The 26633-nt window shown below is 28.9% G+C and overlaps 1 protein-coding gene across 1 annotated transcript in view; it reads right to left on the bottom strand.

The window, feature by feature from the left end:
* Positions 1-2722: 2722 nt before the first annotated feature.
* Positions 2723-26633, bottom strand: part of eIF2Bgamma (eukaryotic translation initiation factor 2B subunit gamma) — a 49922-nt gene continuing 26011 nt past the window's right edge. Inside the window, exons 4-9 of the mRNA XM_075360966.1 lie at positions 21899-22094; positions 18129-18268; positions 14746-14939; positions 12487-12728; positions 7143-7246; positions 2723-3190 (exon numbers count right to left, since the gene is read on the bottom strand). Coding sequence (XP_075217081.1) covers positions 3138-3190; positions 7143-7246; positions 12487-12728; positions 14746-14939; positions 18129-18268; positions 21899-22094 — 929 coding nt within the window. The 3' untranslated portion in view covers positions 2723-3137. The remainder of the gene's footprint in view (positions 3191-7142; positions 7247-12486; positions 12729-14745; positions 14940-18128; positions 18269-21898; positions 22095-26633) is intronic.

Here is a 26633-nt window from a genome sequence, read left to right as displayed (position 1 = left end):
TATTGTTCCAGTACTTATAATCTATTTGTTATTCATGTTCTAGTTTGTTATCCGATGCTTGGTGTTATTGTTTAATTATTTATGATCATGTAGTTATTTAAGTTGCTAATAACTATTATTGTTGAAGCGACTATAAATAAATGGGGGGAAAAAATTTAAAATAATATTCATGCCCTGTTTTATTAAAACTATTTTAATATTCTTATGATTTTTTCCCCATTTATATTATGGTAAAATAAAAATTAAAGAGGAGTTAGGATATTTGGCTTTACCCGACAGGTACTTCAAACATTACCTTATTGTGCAGTTGCTGATCTGGAAAAAATATCTTGTAGTAAATCAAAAGCCATATATTACTGACAAATGACTTCCTAATTGAATTTTCAAATGGAACTATCTCACAAATTTATTTTCTTTACATGTATATTTATAAATATAAGTAAAATTATTATAATAAATGATTTTTTTTCTCATAAAATGATTCCATTATTGTTTACCTGTTAAGTGTGGGCTAATTTTGTGACCCCCCAAGTTGAGAAATGCTGCCTTATAGGACTATTTTTCTTCCAGTTTAAAAGAAATCGTAGGAAAATTATGAATTTCCTATTATAAGTTGAGTGAATTGTACAGATCTTTGCGTGCTCTAAATCATTACTAACATAGTCATAATTATTACAGGTTTCCTCTTAGATATACAAGGGTATCTGGTATCAGAAAGAATCTGAACTCTACAAAAATAACATGAGCAAATGATGCTCATTAGAACTGATTTTTATTAAAGAAAAAATTTAATCTTCGAAAGGAGACAAAAAGTTAAAGTAACTCCAATCTCGTGGCAGAGTGTAGTGTCTAGATCTTTCACCTGGAGATCCTGGGTTTGAATCCCAGTCAAGCATGGCATTTTTCATACACTATAAATTTCCATTTTCATATGTGCTTATTTGTAAGCTTCTGTGGTGAATTTGTCATTAATAAAAAAAAATTACCAAACATGTTGAGATTAAAATATTGGAATAAAATAAAGATAATGGAGAAGTTGAATAGATGGGAAAGAAAAAAATTATCTTAAAATTATTTCTATTAATATCATTCTTTATGTCTTGTATTTATTGTTGACAATGGTGATGAGGATCTTTATAGCTAACTATATTATAACAGGAATTTGAATTACAACATGGAGGATGACATAAATGACAGGTACTTGAAAGTTTTCTGTTACATCTATCACAAGTTGAAACTGAAATTTTTGGAGATTTTGGTTTTTGAACCTGTTTTTTATTATCATTATTATTACAACAACCAAATAATGAACATCCTTTCTTTTTCTTCTTCTTCTCTAAATTTTGTTTGTCAGATAAAAGATTACTTTCAGACTGTTGCATCATTGTACCTTTATCACATTTGATAATTTGATTGCACCCATTACATGTAAAATGTTTATCAACAATTAAAATTCGTTTACATTCTTCACATAATTCTAGATATTTTTTTTGTCGAGTACAATCCAAACTTTTAATCATGATTTGTTTGCCATCATTACCTTTGTTTTCAGGAATATTAACAAAATATGGATGATGTTTAGGTTTATTAAGTTGTGCCATCACACAATTTTTACAATTACTATTCAATTCTTTGTCATCATTAAATATACAATCAGGAAATTTACCACAATGTGAAATTTGTTTTAATAGATATATCTTTTTGCATTCATTACATTTAGTTAGAATTTCCTGTGCATCAGCAATCTCATTACACCATACAACTTTTTTGTTTAGATGCATCCTTTTACAACCTTTACATTCAATATAATTTTCCTTGCAATCATTACTCAAAACTGAAATTTCCTTGCCATCAGGAATTTCATCAGAATGGGTAACTTGTTTGATTAAACACATCATTTTATGGTCATTACATTCTTTACAAACTTCCTTGCAATCAGAAACTTTACCACTCAGTTTGTCTGAGTACATCTTTCTGAAATCATTACATTTAATTGTAATTTTCTTGTCATCAGGAATTTTATCAGGCTGTGTAACTTCTTTGTTTAGATTTATCTTTTTACAACCATTACATATATTATGAATTTCCTTGCAATCATTCAATTTATCACATAGTGACTCTTTTGTTAACACCTGGTTATTTTGTTTGTCTGGATGTAATCTGAAATTGTTTGGTTGAATCTTTGTAAAATCATCAGATGTAATAGCAATTTCCTTTCCATTATTACATTTCTGTAATAATTGATCAAGAACAAGTGAGAATTCTTTTTGCTGTTTAATATCATTACTGTTTATTGGTTGAGGTGATTTATCTTTTACAGATAATTTTAATGAAGGTTTCTTATATAATTCAATTAATTTTTTAGCACAGTATTTACAACAATAAGATTTACCATCTAAAACTCCTGAACAACAAAGATTACAGCATGACAATTCACCATGGGCACAGAGATCTGTTCTCTTACTTGTATGTACATCTGAACATGAAATGATTTTTTCTGCAGATTGCCCAACAGATTGTGGAATAACACTCATAGTTTTATCTGACATCTTATTTTGAAGAGGCAGCAATTCTTTTATTTCTTTTTCCTCAGTTTTGTTTCCAGACAACTCTTTCTGTTTAATTTGATCCACAGGCTTTGAAATGTATACATGGCAGTTATCATTTTGGTTATAACAAGAAAATGGACATTGATTTAAAGAATGATGATGACACTGACAAATAAAATGATTGCCGCAGTCTAAACTGTGGCAAGGAAAGCAGCAACAGCTGCAAGAACTCATGTTTATTAACTTCCAAACATTTCAAAATACATTAAAAACTAGGAATTACAACTTTGTTTTTAAATTTTCAAAACTGTATCATAAGGCGTTAATTACTAAAATTTCATGACATTAAAAAAAAACTTAAAAGAAATGTTTTCTTTTAATTTCATTGCCATGGAGAAAATAAACATAACATTAAAATATGTTTCATTTTATAATTAATAAGAAAAAATTACATCAATCAAAAAGAAAATGAGAATTACGTACAATGATATACAGAAAATGTACAAAAAAAAAAATTAACCGAACATGTAAAAATTTCCTCAGAAAATTTGTCAGCTGTAAATAAAAAACTAGAAATTTTATATTCAACTAAATTTCCATTAAGTGATCAATCTCTGTCAAGACTTTACTGCGATAAGACTCTGAAAAAAAAATTAAACTATAAAAAGTGGCATTCAATAACATACAGTATATTATTAGTATAAAACTGTAGAATACTGTAAAAATATTATAATATTGTAAATATCTGTCTGACATGCAAAATAATCTTACATATTTATCAGAATCAGGAATAAAACAAAAAAAGATACATACACACATATATATTTAAATTTTATTAAATACACCAACTAGTCAAGAATATTATGATAAGACATATCATACCTTAATTTTTCATAAAAGTATTTTCACAGGATCCCACATCTCAGTCATGATAGAAATAATTTTGTTATTACATAATAAAATTAAAAAAATAAAAATACTAAAATAATGAAACAAAATTACAATCAACATTTCAGTTTTATAAACAATCAGACAGTATGTGAGGGATACAATATAATTAAAACTGCAACAGATGGCAGCACTCTAGTAAATTAGTACGCATTCTCATTATTTTAGTATTTATTTTTACATTTTATTAAGCAATAATGGAATTATTTAAATCATGACTGAGGATCCCACAAATATATTTTCATAAAAAATTATGTTAAAATTACGATATGTCTTATCCCAATATTCTGCGTCAGGTGGTTCATTTAATTGAATTTAAATATAATAACTGTAAAGAGTTATAATATTAACCTTAAAAAGTTTAATTTTAGTGAAACAATAAATAAATGAACTTGACAATAAATTTCTAGATACAATCAGGTTTACATGGTATCTCTCAATACATTATTGTCAATTTTTTCTGTCACAGTTACATATCTTATAAATAATTAATACCAGACAATTATTGTGAATATTTTTTAATTAATTTCAGGAATTAATTCTTTAAGCCTGATTAAATTAGATCAGATCAGAGTTAGGAAGAAGCAGGCTAATGAAGGGCAGCTCAGCCTAATATACTACTACTACACTGATTCTTCTATCATATTTCTACACCTTTAGCAAGGTGGATTACAATGATCTCTTGTCAAATATAACATCCTCTCCAGACATATTTCTTCTTTGACAGAGAAAATATCTGCTAGTCTCATAATTTAGATTACAATTTTTTAACCAGAACCTTAAATTTTTACTTCAACTACAGAGATCCATTATTTGATTGCAGTTTTAAATAGGGCAAGAATCAAATTTGAAGAGGACTGTGACTAGCCATGTGCAATCTTAGTTCTGTTAGAATCTAAAACAGAATAACAGTACTCCTTTTGATATGAAAATATGTTTAAATTCTAATATAACTATTAAGCTTCTTAATTAATGTAACTTAATTTTTTTTACTGTTGATAAGTTAAAAAAGAAAAATAATGGAATGAATAATAAGAAATCAATTACTAGAAATAATAATATAAAAAATTAAAGGCAATACTTTCTTTTTGATGAAATTATTTCACATTGAATGTAATTTTTGACAAAGATAATAAAATAATATGGTATTATTAATTTTTCCATATTTCTTTTTATTATTCTTTTTGACCAGCTGAATTCTTCAATATTATCGTTAAAAGGATAATCTGGTGAATATTTTAACAAGGCACATTTTTGTCCATTAAATACTAATATATTTCTACTTCTTACTTGTTATTTAGTTTTACTGTAAATTTCTTTTATCACTAAAATATGCTTTTACACTGCTATGTGAACATTATTGAATAAAAGAGTAAAGTTAAAGAAAGAGAGGCTACTATCTGTGTATTTCTACATAACAGTTATCATCAGTAGACAAAATACAAAAAAATTACCACACTTTCTTCCACCATCAGTTCTGGGATGTACAGCTAATGTTATTTTGAAATGGAAATATTACACTAAAGACAATAAAAATTTAGCAATACTTTGTCATAAGAAATAATCAAGAAAAATAGCAAATTTTAACATATCTTTCTTAATGTTTCCTTCTATCTGTGATAATATTAATAATTTCTGGGGAAGTACTCCTTGATTTTGGCTTTATATTAGTAGATATCAATGATCAGGGGTATTAAATTGTATTAAAAAAAGACAGTAACTGAACAAGAACAATTTAGAATTGAGCAGAAGATGACTGTTACATAAAAATACCAGAAATGCATGGGTTAGTAGTACTAAAAACAATTAGGAATAGCTTGGATGTTATTGCTTTATAAGTATTTTTATGGCAACACAGATAAACTATACCTTAAAATGGACCTTATTCAAGGGAACTAAAGCTCTACAATATATTACAGTACAATTTACAAAATTAAACATTAAATAAAAAAAAATATTGGAAAATATCCTTAGATCTACAGGTTGAGTCCAGTTATAAGATAAATACTGATAATGAGTGAACAGATGTTAGGTTATTTTTCCCTATTACGTCATTGTTTCAAATCAAAGAATGTAGAGAAAATTTAATTATGGGTAAAGAAACAGATACTGAAACACTAAGTTTTGGAAACACCTGGTTGAGTTGAAAAACTAGAAATCAGTCTGTCTATGATTTTGTTATAAACAGATCAGGCATTAAAACCAAACCAGAACTACATTTTATTTCATAACAATTTTTAATAATAGTAAATACCTAAAAAAGAATCTCTTTTAACTTTAAAATTTTTTATCCAAATCTTTATGTTGGTTAAAATAATTAACCAATAATCATTCCTACTTACTTTTGAAATACCAGCAGTCTGGTTTAATGAATTTCTCTTTAACAAATCTGGTCAAATGAATTTCTGATTATTATTATTTTCTGAATGAGGTATTATAAACAGATTTAATAAACAGAATATGAATTAATAATTTTGTGAGCTATGTCATTTGAAAATCTGGTCACCAAATTGAATCATCATTTAATAAAAATTATTATAATTTTAAAAAAAATGAAAAATAGAATAACGGTAAATAAATAAATTTAAAAAAAGTAAAAATATTATTAAAAAGGTACAATAATATAGAACAATAAAATATATTAAAAACTCAAAATTAAACTGAATACAGTTCAGATATACTATAAACATCAGATAAACACTGAAAGTGTCCAGTCAATAGATAGTGATGTAATTTTTCAACTCGAAGTAGTTAAATTTACATAAATTTGAATTTAGAAAATCTAAGAATATTATAAAAGCTGTGAATCCATTAATATTGAGCATACTATTGGGCATTACAAATATAACATTTCTGAAAATGGAGTGGGCTGTTGATATTTTTTACAATAATGATGGATGAAGCCATTACTTTATGAAAATGTATCAGAACAAAAGAAAATAAACAAAAATATGTTATTAAATTTTCACAAATATTCAGTGAAAATCTAATAACATATTTTGTTTTCTTTTGATATTTTTGTGATTTATCAAGAAAGTTTGGATTCTGCAAAATCATAATTTGCATAATTATGGAAAGCCATACTTGCAGTTTTATACAATGTCAGATAGCTTACTTGATGATTTTATGTAAGGGGTACTGATAATGATTTGTTATGTAGCTGTCTACATAATCAGATTGTAATTTTGCTAGAAACAGTATCCCAAATCATGTTTGTAAATGGTAATCTATGTTACAATGACAAATCAATCTAGTATGAAAAATCAATAATAGACAAGTTATTGGGTGCTAAGTGTATGTTTTTGGATCAAGGAACAATATAACCTACTAGAAAATTTGCATCCATACATTCTAAATAAACACTTTACGTAATCCTCATCTGATTCATTTTATCAAGACTGTGAAGCAAAGAGACTCTTTATTATTGAATCTATCAATTTAAATATAATGGTGAATCTATCAATCTCGACCACTTCATTCCTGTAGTTTATTTGCCACTTTTATAAGATTTTGTTTAGACCTGGCCAAGGAACCACATAAAAACAGATGCTTTAAATACTGTTGTTACAAGATATACCATTCTTACAGTGATAATAATGTAATTACATAAATCCAATATAAAATTATTTTTATGTTACTACTTACCTTTATCTTTAAGCTCATAATGTTTTCCAACAATACAATCTGCCAGAGAGCATCCCTCACCAATGATTGCTCCATCAAACAGAATACAATTCTTTAAATCACACCTAAAAAAAATTGACAAAATATTATAAAACAAATTTCAAGCACTACATCATGACTTAAGTAAACATTTTGCCTAATTATATGCTTGAATACTATGTTCAATAAAATCTGAAAATAGAAATCTCAGAATGGACTGTCAGATTTTAAATTTAGCCTCTTCAATTTTATATCTCTTGACTTCCTTTAATAATTTTTACATGCTATTTGAGAAGACTTGAGAAGATTTGTCTAAAAATGTTCATATTTAAACAAATCTTAAAAAAAAGAACTTGTTTTAAAGCTCTGATTCTAAAGGTGTTGTTGCTTCATATTTAGTAATTCACAAAATCACTACCAATTTGTTTAAAATTTTGTGGAATTATGTCTGTATAATCTAATAAATAAACGTAAAAATGAATAAACTATACTTTAGACAGGAAATCCAGTTCTGAAATATTTATCCTCAAAATTGACTGCATAAATTATTTAAGTAGACAGTGCCTTTCGCATTTCATTAAAAACTGTCAAGTAATTAATAATAAAATAATTTTCTTAATTGTAAAAAATAAAAAAATTGAAGTTGTGACTAAAATGATAATTTATTTTTATAATTAATTCATTACATAAGTACAAAGCTTTGCATGACAACATGGTGCAGAAATATAATAGCATAAGAATAATGCCAAGCCTGACTGGGATTCAAATGCACTGCTTTCCAGATGAAAGGCTGAGAGACACTGAGTAGCCAATCTCCTTACAGAAAATGATAACAGTATTACTGATAACAAAGGTATTATTGACACTTTGTCAGTAGCTTCAACAATTTATAAGTAACATCAATTAGATTTTTACATAAATTACATGATTTATATGCTTTTCATTATACTATTAAAATCCACTTATGTACCACTAAATCATAATAATAGAATAAAGCTTAAAAAGGTAGCATGCATTCTCTGATTTATTTTGGATGTAATACAAGAAAATTAGCTGTTATATGAAAGGTATAATTTACCTAAAGTATAATTATTTTCTAATAGTTAATTTTAATAAGAATATTAATCCTAATTAAATTATTTTGTAATACTGCAGTTTTGTGTAATTCAAGGGAGGTTAGATAGAATAAAAGGGTAGTTCAGGGAATAAATGTAAGCCTTGAAAAAGGAGCTGGGTAGTTTTGGAAATAGTTTTGGCTTATTTATCTTGAATAGATCAAATAAGTATCTGAAAGTCAATAGTGAGTAGAGGGCATGTAGTGCACAATGAACTTCACTTAAGTGAATTTTAATAGAAATTTTGATTCAGTAAAAGGATTTTGCATGGAAAAATAAGAATTTATGCAGGAAATTTTGAGAAAATATGGATAACTAATAAATATTTTTAATTTAATAAGAAACCATATAGTAGGTGTACTTTACCAATTGTATCATCTGAGAAAGCAGTATTGCAAGGACACATACTGACATCACTTGCACTTACTCCAAAAAGGCAATATTTAGGAAAAAGGCAATGGGTGAAGGAAATGGATTTAAGATGGTGGGGGGGGGGGATCTGTCTTACAAATAGATTAGAGGACAGATCTTAATTTTCCTAACATATGTTTGATAACAGTTTAAATAAAATGAAAGGGAAGTTTGCCATCCAGAAAGAAAATTGCCAAAGGTTGGTTTGAAGATCAATTACAAGAAAATCAAGTCATGTGTGTAAAAAAATCAAAATCTTTCAATTGGAGCAGCAACAAACAAAACGGGAAAATGTCAAATACATGAGGAAATAGCCTGATATGGTGAATGCAGTTTTATGTATAGGCAGTAAAATGGAGGATAATGCATGTGGAATCAGAAAACAAATGCAGTTCACATTTAACTATATAAAGAGAGGAAAAACACAAGATTTTCAATAATTCAGAAAAAAACTGAATTTAAATTAAACTAATGAATTAAAATTTTAAACAGATTTGAAAGAATTGATCACAAAAGGTGCCCTCACAGGTTTTTGACTGTAAGATTGGCTGAAAAGAATAAAAGATGAGAAACTGCTTGCTATCAAAAAGAAGGTATATATAAAAGCACATTAGGAAGCAATGTAGGGGTGAATTGGGCATACTTTAATAAAGGATATTAATGCTATGGAAAAAAAAGCTTTGAAATTTACAGAGCATTTGTGAAATACTCAAAGATGAGTGTTGAAGAATGGTGGTCAAACTGGACAGGGAACTTGATGAGCCCTTCATCCCAGATTTAAATGTAAGAAAATAAATCAGTAACTGTTAAATAAAGGATAGAAAATAAACAAAATTAAGTATTTAAAGACTTACATTTTATTTCAGTGAATTAATTTGAAGCCGGTTCTATTTCAGTTAAAAAATTATTTCTTACTTATCAGTAGCAAATTCATTATGTTTAAGTAACTGAGAAAGCCCTTTTGTGAATGAATGTTTAAATTTTATATGTCACTCTATTAACTATATAAAAAAACTGTGCGAAACTTATAACTATGCTTAGTGTGTCAATCATGACTAAGTTTGCTAGGCGTGTAGAAAAAATATAAAACTTATGATTTTAATATTTTAATTATTTTTATAGTATGATTTCAAAAGTTAATTCATTGAAATTAGTGACAAACAACATAATCAGGGGTCAAACTGAAAACTTTCTGCTTTATGATTGTTAATATGCATTTGCCTAGAAACATCAATAATAAGTTTAAGTTTAATTTTGGCATTTTTTTGGAATAACTTATTAGGTAACTGTTAGTTACAGCTAAGAATGTAATACATATCTTATTCTGATTGGTATATAATAAATAATACAGTATACATCATGTCAGGAATGGTAAGTTTGCTACTGCATGAACAAAGAGACTCCTCCAGTCTTTGCCTGGGTTAAGGGGAACTGAGGCAAAAATCTGATCATAGCAAGATCACAAAATGCACAATTAATTAAAAAAAATAGATCTGGTTAAAGTGTACATTTATAATTTTAAATATAAATACTTGAAATAATATTAAAATATGTGAATATGTGAAGATACTAAATACATAAAATAAATAAAAAATAATTCACAATTCAATATTAATGAAAATTGTTTGCGTGCATAATTCTGTACATGTTAAATGGAGGTGTGAAAAATTCAGGCGGTGATTCAGTTACTGTCTTAGGCAACGCACCTTACCGTTCATGTAAAACGGAATAAATTCCAGCTGTGTCTTAGAAAAAGGATGATATCAAAATGTGGCTTAGTTCAAAAGAAGTGATTTTTGAAAAGAATCAACTTATGGTCCAATCATTACAAAGGGTTTTGCGTATTAAAAATAATTTTAATTCGTACAAAATTGATGAGTTAGTTACCAAGATCCAACGGTAAAACCGTGCTTCGATTACCTCCCTATTGTTGTGAACTCAATCCAATTGAGTTAATTTAGGGAATTTACAGAATTAGTACAATGAACGAGAAGAATTAATTTATTATTATGGATTTTGCAGAATTATTTTTTTAACGTTTAGTTTTCGTAATATCTATTTCATTAATTTAAAAAAATATTAAAAAAAAATGAAGGAATCGGTTAACGATTGTGTCAAAAGACAGTGAAAATTGAATTTTAAATACCATTCTACCAAAGTGCAATTAAGTTAACAGCCTGTTGTGCAACAGTAAAAATAATTTCCTTCTTCAATATTATATTCTAATTCATTTTATGTTCTTTTTTTAACTTCTAATATATACAAACATACAGTTAAAAAAGTGCTGTTTTGGAAGCATTTTTAAGAAAAATTAATTTTTATGTAATTCATTATATATATAGATTTTTATTGCTCTACAATAAAATTTAAAACATCATTAATTTTAATCTAGTATGATGCTCGGCTGATAAATTATGCTCATGTATGCGTAGCGTAGAAATGAAAAGAGATATTGGAATGAAATAAAAATGAATAAAAGTACAATACCTTAACTAAAAATGCAGTATTTATTTTTCAATATTATCCCCGTTTACACTGATGCACTTTTCCCAATGTATGACAAGTTTTTACATTCCGTCACTGAAAAATTCTGGCAGACCTTCTTGGATCTAACTGGCCACAGCTTTATTCACCTCATCGTCGGAGGTATAATGATTACCTTTGAGATCTCTCTTGAGATGAGGGAAGAAGTGGAAATCACACATAGACAAATCTGGAGAGTATGGTGGATGCGGAACAGGCTCAAACTTCAGCTTACAGAGAGTTTGGGCAGTACCCATCATGAACAGATTTTATAGTAACCCAATTGCTCGATAATATGGTCTACAAATTCTTTAGATATGCCTAACTGAATAGCGATGCATTGCTGGGTGATTTTCCAGTCACTTTGAAGCAAATCTTCCAGATCCTTATGATGTTTCTTGTCAGTCACAGAAACTAATCATCTGCTGCGAGGTGCATTCTCAATTGTCGCTTTACCAGCTTTACATTCGCAAAATTTCATTGCCCACCTATTCATAGTACTCCTGTCAACAGTTTCACTACTGTAAACAGCTTTTAAATGATTAAGAAATATTTCTAAGATTTACATTTTCTGCTGTTAAAAATTCTATCATTGTATGCTGTTTTTACCGTATTGACATATTGGGCCATTATAGACTCCATTTTAACTGCTACTGAAAACAGACCGGTAAATGGATTTCAACGCATTATCACAGGTTTGTAGAGGGGGATTTTAGCTATCATGCATATGCTGCCACGCCCAGCTCGATAGTGTCTTTTGTCTCCGTGTAGCACGCCAGTGTGCAAAATTTATCAGCCAAGCCTTGTACACTGCATACTATTCTAACACAAGATTCAGAAGTTTGAAATTGACCAGGATGAAAACAAAGTAAAGTACAAGGTATGTGTAAAGTATAAATATAGATTTCTCTGCATGATATGAAAGGCAAGGAGAAATCATATATGAAATGTAGATAAAATATTTACTTACTAGGATATGGATAATGAAAAAAGTATTCTGAACATGTAAAGAGGATGATGGCAAAAGAAAGAAAATCATTGAATGCAGAAATAGGATGAGACCAAGGATACTGTAATAGAAGGTTAGTGGTAAAGGAGAAGAAGGTAGCTTTCTAGATTCATAGTGAAAATCAGGATAATTGATAAGAAGGATAAGATGAAAACAAAATTTTATGATAACAAAAAGATTAATAAGATTAACAATTAATCTTACATAAATGATTTTCATGTTAGTAGAATATCAGTATCATGAACAAATTAAATAAAAATATTCATACTTTTCATTAATTTTAACCCCAGGCATAATGATACAATTATTAAATTTTGACTTAGGTTCAATGACAGCATTTGCTCCAATGTTGGTTGAAATAATATGACAGCGGTTGGAAACTGTTGCCTTTTCATCGACTATACAAGTTTCAATTAAATCCTTTGCAGCACCTTTTAGCTCTTCTTTTGGTTTGTCATCCTTCTCTTCAATACTTTCTTTACCAATTATTCTGCTCCACCGACCTTTTATCTACATAGAAGAAAAATTATAAAAATAAAAACAGAATTCAACTAAGAAATTAGAATACATAGAATATAGAGACCAAAAATTTGGAAACAGCCTACATAGTAACATTAGTAACAAATGCAACTGGAGTTGTCCTTATTGTATAGCAGTATAATTTTGAAAAAAGTAAAACATGACAACATTGACCTAACATTAATGTTTACTCAGCTTATTTCAATGAGACGTTAATACTATTGATATAATTCACGCTATTAGCTGTATAATCAAAGATAACATAGTAATTTAGTACATAAAATAGAAATATACGTTTTTTTTAATAAGTATAATGATACAATCTCTCACAGACACAGGGGTGAAATCAAAGTTAAAAATGTTACACACAGTTGAGCTGGATCTAATTTATGGATATAACAAACTGTGTGCAAGGTGGGTACCAAAAATGCTCACCGACCAATACAAAGAGAAAAGAATGTGAACAGACATTTTTGGACCGCTATCAAGATGGAAATGATTTGTTTTTCCACATTATTATGGGCAATGAGATGTGGATATCCTACACCAACGCAGAATCAAAACAACAATGTAGTGGCACCATTCAAGTTCCCCAAAACTGAAAAAATGCCGTTATCAATCAGTTGAATTCCAAGGAGATGAACTTCTATGCAGAGGAGTTAAAGAAACTGGTGTAGCATTACGAAAAGTGCTTAGAACTGACTGGCAATTATGTGGAAAAGTGAAGTAGATATGTAGTAAAGTAAGACTAAGTGAAAGAAAACCTTTTCTCATGAGTTAATTTTTTTTAATGATCAAACGGCCCTTACTTTATGAATATGCCTTGTAATTTAAATCCTTGGAATATAGTAGTAAGAAATCGGAATTTCTAGTAACTTTAACAATACAGTCACTTGAAAAGATACATATAAATAAATCTTTTATTTTCATCAGAACATAATAATACATTTTATAGGTCACTTCATTATACGATAAAAAACAAATTATTAAATTCCTCTGCTAGCTGACCTGTTTTATTATCTAATTCACCTTCACTTTTGATCAATTGCCCATGTTGTTTTATATTTATTGAGTATAGAGTTCACAGTATTTGATTTAGATTTGTTTGAATAATAAAATATTATTTATTTTATACTATATTGTCATAATATAAATTTTTAGTTGTAAAAAAAAAACAAATTACATTAAATTAAATTTAGATATTTAATGGAGATTTCTTAGTGCAGAGCCAGATTTTACTATATTTTTAGTTATTCATTCATTTTTCCTTCTGTGTTTAAATTGCTTCTTTTTTACTAAAGGGCAAACTAGAAAGAGAACACCTTATGTGAAATGCATTAAGAAAATAAATGGTTAAATTTTCATTTTTTGCATGGCCTAGTAGTTATATACAAGTAGTCGGTATATAAAAGTAAAAATAAAAACACAGATCTGGTCATTACATTGCAGTTTGTCAATTCAGTTGAATAATTTGTTGTTCAGCCAAATTAACTAAAGTATCTGCATATTAAATGACCTGTATGCAAAGTATACAGAACTGTATACTTTTTATTTAAAAAAATGTGTGAAATTTGTGAAAATAATAAATAAAAAAAAGCTTTCTGATGAATCTATCGAAACTAATAGAATAATATGAATTGAAAAGAAAAAATTGTACTAAACTTTCATTAATTAACAAAAGCATAATAATTAGTAATAATAATAGTGTAATTAATAACTAATAGTAGCAGAATAATTCATTTCATTACAATGATTGGAAACTTATTATAATTATATAATTTTAAGGTTTTAATTATATTTCGAATTAATTTTTCACAAAAAAACAATGTTTTAAAGCTGAAATCTATACAAAAGTACTCAATGGAGATCATAAAATAGGGAAGGAGAGAGCGAAAAAGTTTGAAAATTCTAATAAAATTTGATAAAACAATCTGTTAACAATGTATTATTATATCTAAACAGAGTAACATATTAATACATAAAACAGAAAAAATAAAAAATAAACTACCTCTCTGTTAACATAACAGTAAGCTGGAATAGTATTAACTCTACAACCAAATGATTTTTCTTGTTCAATGTAAGCATAACATCGTATATGATCTCCATGATATGGTCCAAACCAATCACCTGAATGGTCACTCCAACTAGACATATCTCGTATTTTCTGTGTTAATTCATCTTCATACGCAAATTGGCTTATATCTGAAAAATTAAAATTATAGGGTTAAGAAATACAAGATGGAGATTTTAAGTGAAAATTCAAACCACTGATCAAAGAGAAAAGATTACTTATGGTGAAAATTATAATTGTAAAATAAGATTAATGTAAATAATAAACATAATTTAATTATAAAGTAAAAAAGTGGAATTAAAATGAACGTCCTTAAGTGTTAGTAGTGATTTTTATTTTTGTAATGTTATATTTTTGGGAGGAACCATACAATGTAAAATTTTGTGTGAAACTGGGAAAAACTTTCACAGGTAAGTTTCAACTTTTGAAACCAATTGAAGATGATCCTTGACCAGGAAGGCCTTCAACTTCCAACTGATCACACCCAATTTCAGAAAATCAACCCCAATTTAAATAAATTTACTAATTTCAGCAACTATTTTTGACTGAAAAGGCTTATTAGACAATTATTATATTAAATTTAATTACATCATCATTCTGCTCCAAGTTTTATGCTGAAATTTAACTTTGTTATTAAACATTTTATCGTAGAGTGAAAAGACCATTGATCCACATTTCAACTATTGATCCTGGACCTTAACTTTCGAGCAGTAATTTTAGTCATTTAGTTTTATGCTGAAATTTAACTTTGTTATTAAACATTTTATCGTAGAGTGAAAAGACCATTGATCCACATTTCAACTATTGATCCTGGACCTTAACTTTCGAGCAGTAATTTTAGTCATTTAGTTGTCCTTAACTTAAATTTTTAATAAGTTAAGGGAAATTCTGTTAGAATATGAAAGTATACTATGACTAAGAAAAGAAATTTATTCTTCAGGCAGCTGGAAATGTAGATGTATTTAACACGTATTCTTTTCTAGCTTTTTATCATATTCTAAGCACTTTCTAACACGCATTCCCAAATATATTTATAGGGCATTTACCAAGTTACTACTAGTTTCCAACTGTGATACTATAGTCAATGTATAGTCAAGTTTTAATAATTGCAAAAAATCTGTATGATAAAAAATGATTAAAAAATTCTTGAAAATCTCAATATTTAATTATGTGATTTTAACATTATGGGTGGATAAAGTGGCAAATGAAGAGGTATTGCGGCAAATAGATGAAGAAAGAAGCATTTGGAAAAATATAGTTAAAAGAAGAGACAGACTTATAGGCCACATACTAAGGCATCCTGGAATAGTCGCTTTAATATTGGAGGGACAGGTAGAAGGAAAAAATTGTGTAGGCAGGCCACGTTTGGAATATGTAAAACAAATTGTTAGGGATGTAGGATGTAGACGGTATATTGAAATGAAACGACTAGCACTAAATAGGGAATCTTGGAGAGCTACATCAAACCAGTCAAATGACTGAAGAAAAAAAAAAAAAAACATTATAAATTAAAAATACTATGACAAGTATTAGAGCTTTTAAAATGGATTCTAAACACTTGGAGGATAAAAATTGTTAAAAACTATAAATAAACTTCATTTATGATCTTTCTATCATTTTGTAAGGTTTAGGTGCTAAAAATTTAGACACAACTTTTGACGTTGTCCCTAAAAATTTAACAAGGGGGGACAAATTATTTAAGCGCCTATATCTTATACGTTGGTTGTATAGTAAAAAGTAAAAATGGACAATAGATAAAGAATACTGTTGGAATAATAAAAAAAATTTTTTCACATAAGAGAATCATCAATCCAAAGTATTCTTGAACTCCAACTATGTGTACGAGGATGCTACAGCTACACTAATAGTTAGAAATCAAACATTATTTATTTGAAAAATAAAGATTTTATGATTATAAATTCTTACCTTTACATGTCAGTGAGATGGCAGAGATTTCTGCATATGGCTCAAATTTAGTAGTAATTTCAATCATTTTATATGAATAAACTTATATGTAATGGTTTAATAATGATTAAATGTTTAATAATGCAATATCAAAACAAATGGACAATTTTACACCAAAAAATTATGATTTTATTTCTATGTTTTCATAATTATATTTTTTAATTATTTTACTGTATTAATATTTAAACAGTATATTCAGGTATATAATAAATATTGTCAACCACCACCTGAAGAAGATGTAAGAAGACAGAAGTTCCCTGGCTGCATCAATGTGGGACCTCCTGACGTATGCCAACATCCCTGCCAGAGCAGCAGGCCTGGCTGGCCTGCCGAGGGAGAGTCGCTGGACACGGATGCTACCTTCCTGCTCCAGCTCGTCAGGCTTCAATTGCCCTGGTTGGCGGATTCAGCAGCAATAGCCAGTCCAGTATGGGATCACTCAGGGAGAACCTCTTCGGCTGCACCGGCAAAGGATGACCAACGCCAACCAATGGTGGCTCTGGGGGCCACCACTGCCATGCTGTAGTGAGGACCCAACTGCTGCTGAGGGGAAGCCTGGTCTAACTTAAATGGTCAAGTCGCAACTCCCTGACTTCGCCAGAGACCAGCTTCTGGACTCAACAGCTCTTCTCAGGGCTAACGTAAAAACAGTCCTTTTCAGGGCTACCACAAGGTTATGAATTATGAGTCGTCGAAACCATTTGACGACAACAGCCGTTCAGGGCTACCATAAGGTTAGTAATTATAACGAGCTGTCAAAGCCAATCGACAACAAAAACGGCCCTTTTCAGGGCTACCATAAGGTTAGTGAGTGCCATGTGCCGCCGAAGCTATTCAGCGACAATATACAATAATACTAATCACAAAAAGAGAATAAGAAAGTTTACATAACTTACCTCTCATAAAACTGGAGGGCTTTTGAAGGAACCCTATCAATCACTGTTTATGCTAAAAACATACATAGAAATATTGTATATTATTATGAATAAAGTGTACTGTGTGATAAAAATGCATATGTACTCATGCAAGTGTTCAATACACAGTATTTACATGTTCTATGTAGTGTCAATGGGATATCTTAAAATCACAGGCAAAACACAGCATGTTACATTATGAATCAGAAAATCATATTTTCAAATGTAATGAAGAATGGAGTTATAATAAAATAAAATCTAAAATTAAAATTTAATTTCTTTTTTTAAATTTAAATTAAATTAAATTTGTCAAATGATGACAAAAGAGTGTAATAAAATTTTTCATGCTAGTCATCAACCCTTGTTTAAAAAAATTCTTTATAATACTGTATGTAGATTTAAAAAATCAGTATGCGATTAACAAAATTACAAAGCATTTACCTGGTGTTAAATTATCCCCTTCACTATTTATTGGTTTCTCATTTTCTGGTTTTCCATTGTAAATTCTATTTCGATTTGCACGTGACGTTTGTTTTTTTACAATAAAAGGTAACAGTTCTCCTTTAATAGTAGATATGGATCTGAAAAATTTGGAAAGTAAAAAAAATGTAGCCAATACTACGAATAAAGTATTTTATAATGAGTCATTAATAAAGGACGTTTTTCCATTACTGATTAATTTTTATTGTTGTATGGGGTGTTAAAAAATTTCAAGGCAATAAACTTTATGTGTTGATTTGGAAAAATAAAAGTAAAAAAGCTCCTATAAACCGGAAATGGTTCATTTTTTGGTTACAGCTAGTGAAATATTTCATCCTGCTTTCTGCTCCAAGGTTAAAATGAATCGAAATTGAAATTCTTGGGATTCAAACTAAGAGGGAAAATTGATGGTTATATATTTCTTCACCTGACAAAATTAAATGAAATAAGTTCTAGAATGGTATCTCTAGCAGTATCTGATAAAGATGTAACCCCAAAAGAGTAAAAATAAAACACACATTTTTTTAGGTTTGTAAAATTGGTAGCAATCAATTTTGAAACAAAATTTGTAGAAAATTTAATTCTGAGAAAGCTGATAAAAAAATCAACAGTTTCAGAAATTTGACTTTAATTCAAAACAAAATAACAGATTTTAATTAAAAATGATCTGATTTCATTCCTTGTGAGTACCTCAAAAATGCATTTAGTAAAAAAGTCTACTATAAATATGTTTCCTGTCATTATTTTATCTGCTGTGGTCGCAATGTTTCATAAAAGCAATTTCTATTTAACCACATCAGTTTTAACTGTTTTTTGTTATCTCTATTTTTAATGTTGTCAAGTTCCTAGAAGTTTAATTTTCTTTGTCTGCGATCACGTCATTTCCTCTATTTGTTCGTAATTCAGCAATTATTTATCAGTCTTACGTAACTCTTTTAATGGTCTGCTTGCTTATAATATTAATCGTTGTTATGTTCTTTCTTACTCAAACTTCCCGTGTATGCTAATTTCTTTGTCTTACCAATACCAGCACACTACCTCTTGTTGCCAACACACAATCTCTTCGGTCTATTGCCTTCTTTGTTTCCCCCTCTTGTCATCACACCACTATTTCTTCAGTCCAGAATAGAATTTCATAGTGTGCAGACCTAGGACTTGATCACCTCTCTATCTCGTACAGTTCAGATCTGACTTTCATTATGTGAAGATCGTTCTCTCTCTCTCTCTCTCTGTCGCTCTCTCGTGCAGAGTAGATCAGACATTCACCATGTGCGGTCGACTGTGACCTTTCTCTCTCATACTTAATGTTTAAATACTTTCGTCGTCTTCGTACTCTCATAAACGTTGTGGTATTTCTCTATCAAAATATTCTCTAGTTCTATTCGTCAGTGTTTCGTGATTTCACCGATCTCTATGTTTTGTTTTGCCTCGTTTCTTTGTTAAGTTAATCTTCAAATTCAGTATATTACGTCTCTCTTGAAAGTGTTTCAATCGCTACAAACTGCCAATTCTATCGACGCCGAATCTTCTCCAGCTGCTGATTACATTTTTCATCGATGCAAATTCTCTCCAAACTCGTTGCTACATATTTGAGGTGCTACGTAATTATTCAACTTCTAATCACAAATTGTTACCTCTGTTATTTTTGATTCGCCATTACAGACTACGCCAAGGATAAATTGTATGTATATGTGCACTTTAATTTCACGAGTTCATTTTTTACTAATATTCGTGTGTTATTAAGGGATGTTCAAATACTTCATTATTATTTATAGTAAACAGTTACGCTATTAGTAAAATTTGTGAAACATTCAGTTAATCGTGCATTATGCATTTCAATTTCAAGTTTGATTTAAAAAACCATTTATTCACTTAAGTGCAGTCACGACAGGTGGCTTAGATAAGGCTAGGTTATTATGTCATGTGCAACATATTTTATGTGCTTACTTATTACAATTTGTTTTTATTGTACTTGACTCTATCATTCAATTTAATGTAATTTGCTAATCGCAGAGATTAATTATTATCTACTCATGAACTGAATTCATAACTGTTCTTTTATTAATCTAAAGAAAATAACTCCTGATGTGAAGTTACGTTTTTGGACTTCTTTGTAATTTTATATTTTCAAGAAAGCTAGTTTACTAAAATGAACTCTATTTATATGTTTACTTATTTCAATTTGATTATTGTAATTAACTCTTTTCTTATACTGGAAGATTATCGTGACTTCTTTTTCTACAATAAACTAAAATTGCTAGTTTTAATTATTTAATGATAAGTTTGTTGTTCAAAAATTAGGAAAGGCCAGTGCCAATAATAAGAATTGTTGTAATTTATTTTTCTAGGGTTAATGACATTTGTTCATTGCTAATTTTCATTATTACAGAATATGTCAGTAATTGCAACAGTTTTCCAGTTACATTATTTTTATTGATGTTATGTTTATAAGTATCTAATTGTAAAAAAGGTGTTTTATATTGCTTTGTGTTTCAGGCTTTGTTTAATTGTAGATTCTCAAAACTATTATTTGAAAAATGTTTATTTTCTGTATTTGTTATAAGTTATGTTTATTAAGTATTATTAAGTTATGTCTATTTCATAATTTCTTTTAATTTTTAAGGTTATGATTTAACATAAGTTCAGTTGTTTCCTTTCTAATTAAAGTCCAATTTCTTTTGGCAAATACGAGCTGTGTGTTCTTTTATTTTTGTTAACTTTACCCAACACCATGTCTTGTTTACTCAGTGAGAGGACTCTAGTCTTAATGCCTCACTACTAATGAGGAACCCCGAAGGATCCCCCAACGGGACTATGGTATTACTTTCTCCCCCAACGGCACTGCTAGCTAGGCCTCACCCGTCCTGATGGGTGAGTGGAACCACTCACCCCTCCTGGATGAGGCTGTCCCTTGCAGTTATCACGGCGCCACTGTGCAGATATTCATGGTGCTACTGCAGGTGGGGCTGCCTTAGATCCCTGACTTCCAGGTGCATGTCCATAACGATCCACATGACAGATAGCAAGGTTCCCGCCTGCAATCCTTCTTTATGTGTGCGTGTTCTTCCGGCCATACTGCAGGTGAAACAATGACCACTCTTGGGCCTATGTCCTGTACATCAACACCGAAAGCAAAGGTCATCAAAGGTATTTTTTTCCTGTTTAGCCTCCAGTTATCACTATCACGTATTACTTCAGAGGATGATATGTATGAGTGTAACTGAAGTGTAGTCTTGTGCAGTCTCAGGTTGGCCATTTCTGAGATATGTGGTTAATTGAAACCCAACTACGAAAGAACACCAATATCCACGGCCTAGTATTCAAATCCGTATAAAAGTAACTGCCATTACTAGGATTTGAGTGTTGGAACTCTCGACTTTGAAATCAGCTGATTTGTGAAGAAACATTCACCACTAGACCAACCCAGTGGGTTCATCAAAGGTATTATGTTGAATTAACAAAGTTATAAATCACTTCACCTAATAATTCAAACCTACATTTAATTACAAGCATGTTTATATACTCAAAACATAAAGATATTACACTGTGCAGTGCTATTAAAATAGAATATATTAAAAAAGAAATTGCTTATTTAAAATACACCACATACACACACACACACATTATATATATATATATATATATATATATATATATATATATATATATATATATATAATCTAATAATGGAATATAGATAGTACAAAAAGTTACATTTTGGATTTACTTACTTATTTTGAGCAAGATATTTATAAATCCAATCTTTCATAATATATAAATGAGCATCTAACAGCCTTGAATGTATCTGTATTTTACCATGTTTCTTTAATAAAGCTTGTGATAAAGGTAATTCTTCATCATAATCTGAAGCTGAAGCAACAAACACAAGACGAGATGTAGCTGGATCAATACCGATCAAATCTTTTTCTATAAAAACAGAATGGAAAAAAAAAACTACAAAACTGAATCTCCATTTACAAATAAAATAAATTTATACAAACATATACATCATCAATATCACCATGCAATCCACCAGTACTCACATATACTCGCAGTCTGTTATATGAAAAACTTCTCTTTTAAGATTTTAAATGGAAAATCCTAGAAATTACAATTACATGGCTACAATCTTGTGATTGTAAATGACTAAAGAAACTGGATATTTAAAAGAATATTATACAATTCTTTACTGTTTAAGGAAAAGATCTACAATGACAGGGATTTTAATTCAATTGTTAGATGTAATGAATATTTTATATTAAGTATGGTCTGAATATGTTTATGTCATCAGTTTGTGTAAAAAGAACACCAAATCCTTGTTATTTAGGTATATAATTAGTAAAGGTGGAGTAGCTATAAAATAACTTTCTTGTATTAATGCCTTTAACTAGTTATTTTATACAATACAGCACCGCCAAAAAAGTGATTTTTCCAGCTGATGTTTATCTGTAAGCATTATATTAAGTTAATTTTGTGGATTTGGATATTAGGTGAAAATGTTTTTGACATAATTCCAAAACTGAGCAAAAGTGTATGAAAAATACTTATATAAGCAATAAATAATAATTATAATAAAGTCAAGACTTTAGTCAACCTATTAAATTCTACAAATAAACTCACCATTCAAAATGAATGACAGTTGCTTTGAATGGTGAACAAAAGCGAAAACAAAAAAAAAAAACTGAACAAAAGCAAAGTCTACCATTTGTGCTTCCTAAAAGTATGGATGTATGGGTTAATGCCAAATTTCTTAGGAACGTACACTGGTTTCTGGTTTGTCTGTATCTTTTGATTCATTAATGCTGATTTTGATTCATTAATTATCTAGAAATTAAATCAACACTTGGATAAGGTAAAAACATAAAAAGTAATAGAATTTTTTTAAATATTTCTTTTGGTTTATGATTGATTCACCACATAAGTTTATATACAGCTTATGCATTGGACTGTGGAATGGAAATTTTGTAGAGTATGAAAAATACTATGCCTGACCAGGATTTGAACATGGGACCTAATGGATGAAAGGTGACCTTCACCACAGAGGTTGGTACAACAAAGCTTTCTTTATTTTTTTTACACAGCCATCATTATAATTTAAAAACTTGGGACCTAATGGATGAAAGGTGACCTTCACCACAGAGGTTGGTACAACAAAGCCTTCTTTATTTTTTTTACACAGCCATCATTATAATTTAAAAACTTATCAAACTGTCAGTAATTTTTCTACTCCAACAGGGCAGAGATCTGATGCAAGTTATAATAGCTATTCAATGACAGCTTTAATGAAGTTTCATTTTCAAAATAACAGAAGTCTAATAATTTTTTATTTTAAGAAATAAATGAAAATCAGCAAATGAAAAATAGTAACTATAAAGTGGATGCTCAAATAATTAACCTAATTTTTTAAAGAATTTTTTTATTTATTATGGCTGAAAATATCTATATAAACAAAATTATATTTTTAAAAAATCCACTTAAAAACTAACTTTTGATCTATGAGAGTGCATGAAAAATACCATACATTAATTAGAAACTGTAAACAATTGAGAAGAATTCAAGATAAAACTAAAATAAGGTAAATTATAACAGCACAGTTATACAGTTAGAGGGGGCGTGATGGGGGAGAGAGAGAAGAGAAAGAGAAGAAAAATATCATACAAGTGTAGAGAGGTAAGCATGATACAGGGCTGTATACAAATTTTAAACATAAGCAGGGGAAAACAAAACATTGCAGACAAATCTATGGGACAAGTTAAAAGTCCCACCACAAAAAAAAGATTAGTGGAACTAATCAGAATAAATGAGCCATAATTAATTGCCGAATAAAACCCAGCCAATGTTAAAAGGCGTTATTTGAATAATATAGGATGAAAGATGTTTCAGCTCTGTATATTCATATTAACAGCACTCAGCTAGCACTTAAAATAGTCTTATATATCGAAAAAAATAATTTAATTTAACAGTGAAAAATACAAAATACATACAATTACAAAACTGCTAATGATTTTAGGTAAAGAAATTTTTAATCGCCAGTTTTTTCTGATTTTTTCAAAACAGTTTATTGTTATTGATCTTTTTTTATCATAAAAATACTAATAGACTAAAAGAGAACTATATGAAAAAATTGTAGACTTATAATTTCAAATCTACTGTGACTTAAAGCAGTGTCAGGGTCCCAATTTCACCCATATTGTAATCTGTAAGCTATGCTCTCAGTGGTTTTTGTTTATTAATAAAAAAAAGAAAGAATTTCTTCCATTAGATCTGCAAACAACAGAGTAGTAGCTAAGGAGGAAGAATACAATTACAGGAATATTACAGACAACAGGTGAAAAGCAAAAGAAACATTATTCATACTACTTTTACACTGGTGGTCATATCTCTCTCACATATCCAAAGTATTTTGTGACACCAGTGCTATGTGTACAAATAACTCTTTTTTTTCTGTTTAGCCTCTGGATCCATTGTACAGTATTACTTCAGAGGAAGAATGTGAGGATAATATATGCATGAATGTAAATGAAGTGTAATCTTGTAGTCTCAAGTCAACCATTCCTGAGATGGGTGGTTAATTGAAACCCAACCATCAAAGAACACTGATATTCATGACCTAGTATTCAAATCTGTATAAAAGTAACTGCCTTTACTAGGATTTGAACCTTAGAACTCCCGACTTCAAAATCAGCTGATTTGTAATGTCGAGTTCACCACTACTAAACTACTACTAGCCCACTATTAGATTGATTTAGTTCTGAAAATTAAAAATTTTCAAAACATGAAAGTTGTATGAAGTTTACAAAAGTGAAAGGTTATATATAATGGTACTTGAATAAATTTACAGAGTATTCATACAAAAAGCTGGATAACAGTAATAATAAATACTATTACTATTAAAAAAATAAAGAGAAAAAATAGATGAAAAATTCGGCTGTAAGAAATTTAAGATGGTTAATTCATTCATAAAACACCTAATATACAAGATCACTTTACTATATGGCACACAAAATTCTCAGTCTAAGTACCTTTTATTTTAATTGCTCTGATACTATTTTTGTTTTAAAGATATTATTTTAGACATACGTTATTATAAATACTTCTTGGTGTTGTTTGTAAAAAAATCTCTATGTTTAGTTTGCAAAACTCTCTAACTAAAAACACACAGAAAATTCGGGAAGGATGTATGTGTTTATACAAGTGTATATATGTACTGTATTCTGATAAAAATCTATGTTCTAGATGCCTGAACATTAAAACTTGAAATATGTTCTAGTATTTCTATACATGTAGCAATGATGTCATTAAATTTTTAACTTAACCAAACAAAGAGGTGGGGTATTTACTGCTATTTTAACCTTTTTTAGATTCGATAGTTATAGTACTTTACGAGTTATTTAGAATACTGAAATTTTAAGTCAATTGGACTTAAGAGAGGGGACATATTTACTCTAATTATTTTGAGAGTTTTTGTGAACTATTCCCAAAATGATTTAAAAACACTCATGAAACATGGGTAAAATATTTGTCTAAATTCTATCTTCTGTTAAATTTTAGCCACAATCTTACAAGGGATAGTCATACCCAAAATTTTTAATGATTTTTCTTAATATATCTAAATTAGTTTAACCATTAAGCCAAAGTATTTCTGTGCTTGAGATCTTAGTTTTATTAAGTTTTAAGCTCCTACAGACAAGTGGGAAAGGTGGAATGTAATTTCACATTTTATTAGTTTTCTTTTTATAATGAACAAAGCATGAAATTTAATTTAAATGCTTCCTTTTAATAAGATTATTCAACAGGATATTGATTTTTACACGGGGTAAATATCACTACATTTGTAATCACCCCTGTCTATCACATACTGAATAATCACCAGAACATTTAGACATTTAAAAATCGATTTATAAATTTGTTATCTAAAATCAATTTCCAAATCATTTTACCTATTGCGTTTTACAATTGATATGATTGATTTAATATTTGAAAATCCTAAGGCATATTTGAAATAAAAACTGTCAAGGGTGAAGCTGAGAAAGTTATACAACCTTTGCTGCCTTTTTTGAAGATTGGTGTATGTAAAAGTGTTATTAGAAATTAAATTCTAGAGCTAATCCTGCACCAGTTTTATTCTTAATAAAAATATTAATTAGGGTTTATTGTTCTATACTTTTCTTATAGACCATATTGTAAATTTAAGTAATCATTTTGAAAAATCTTATCCACAGAAGCTTGAAGTTTAGAGTTTCCTTTTTTATCCTGAAGATTTTACTTTTGATATACTACTCCTTGGTTACACATGCTATAAGCATTATTAATTATCATGAGGGAGTAGGGTCTCTAGTGAATATTTAAAATAATTAATTAAATTATCTAGATATCATCTATGATTTACTCCAAATTTTGATTAGTTTGGTAGGCAATCTTAGATTTAAATGTGAACAGGCAACTAGGCAAAAATCAAGATAATCT

Source organism: Lycorma delicatula, chromosome 3, assembly GCF_047948215.1.
Source record: "Lycorma delicatula isolate Av1 chromosome 3, ASM4794821v1, whole genome shotgun sequence".
NCBI lineage: Eukaryota > Metazoa > Arthropoda > Insecta > Hemiptera > Fulgoridae > Lycorma > Lycorma delicatula.
This window is presented reverse-complemented; position numbering and strand designations above follow the sequence as displayed.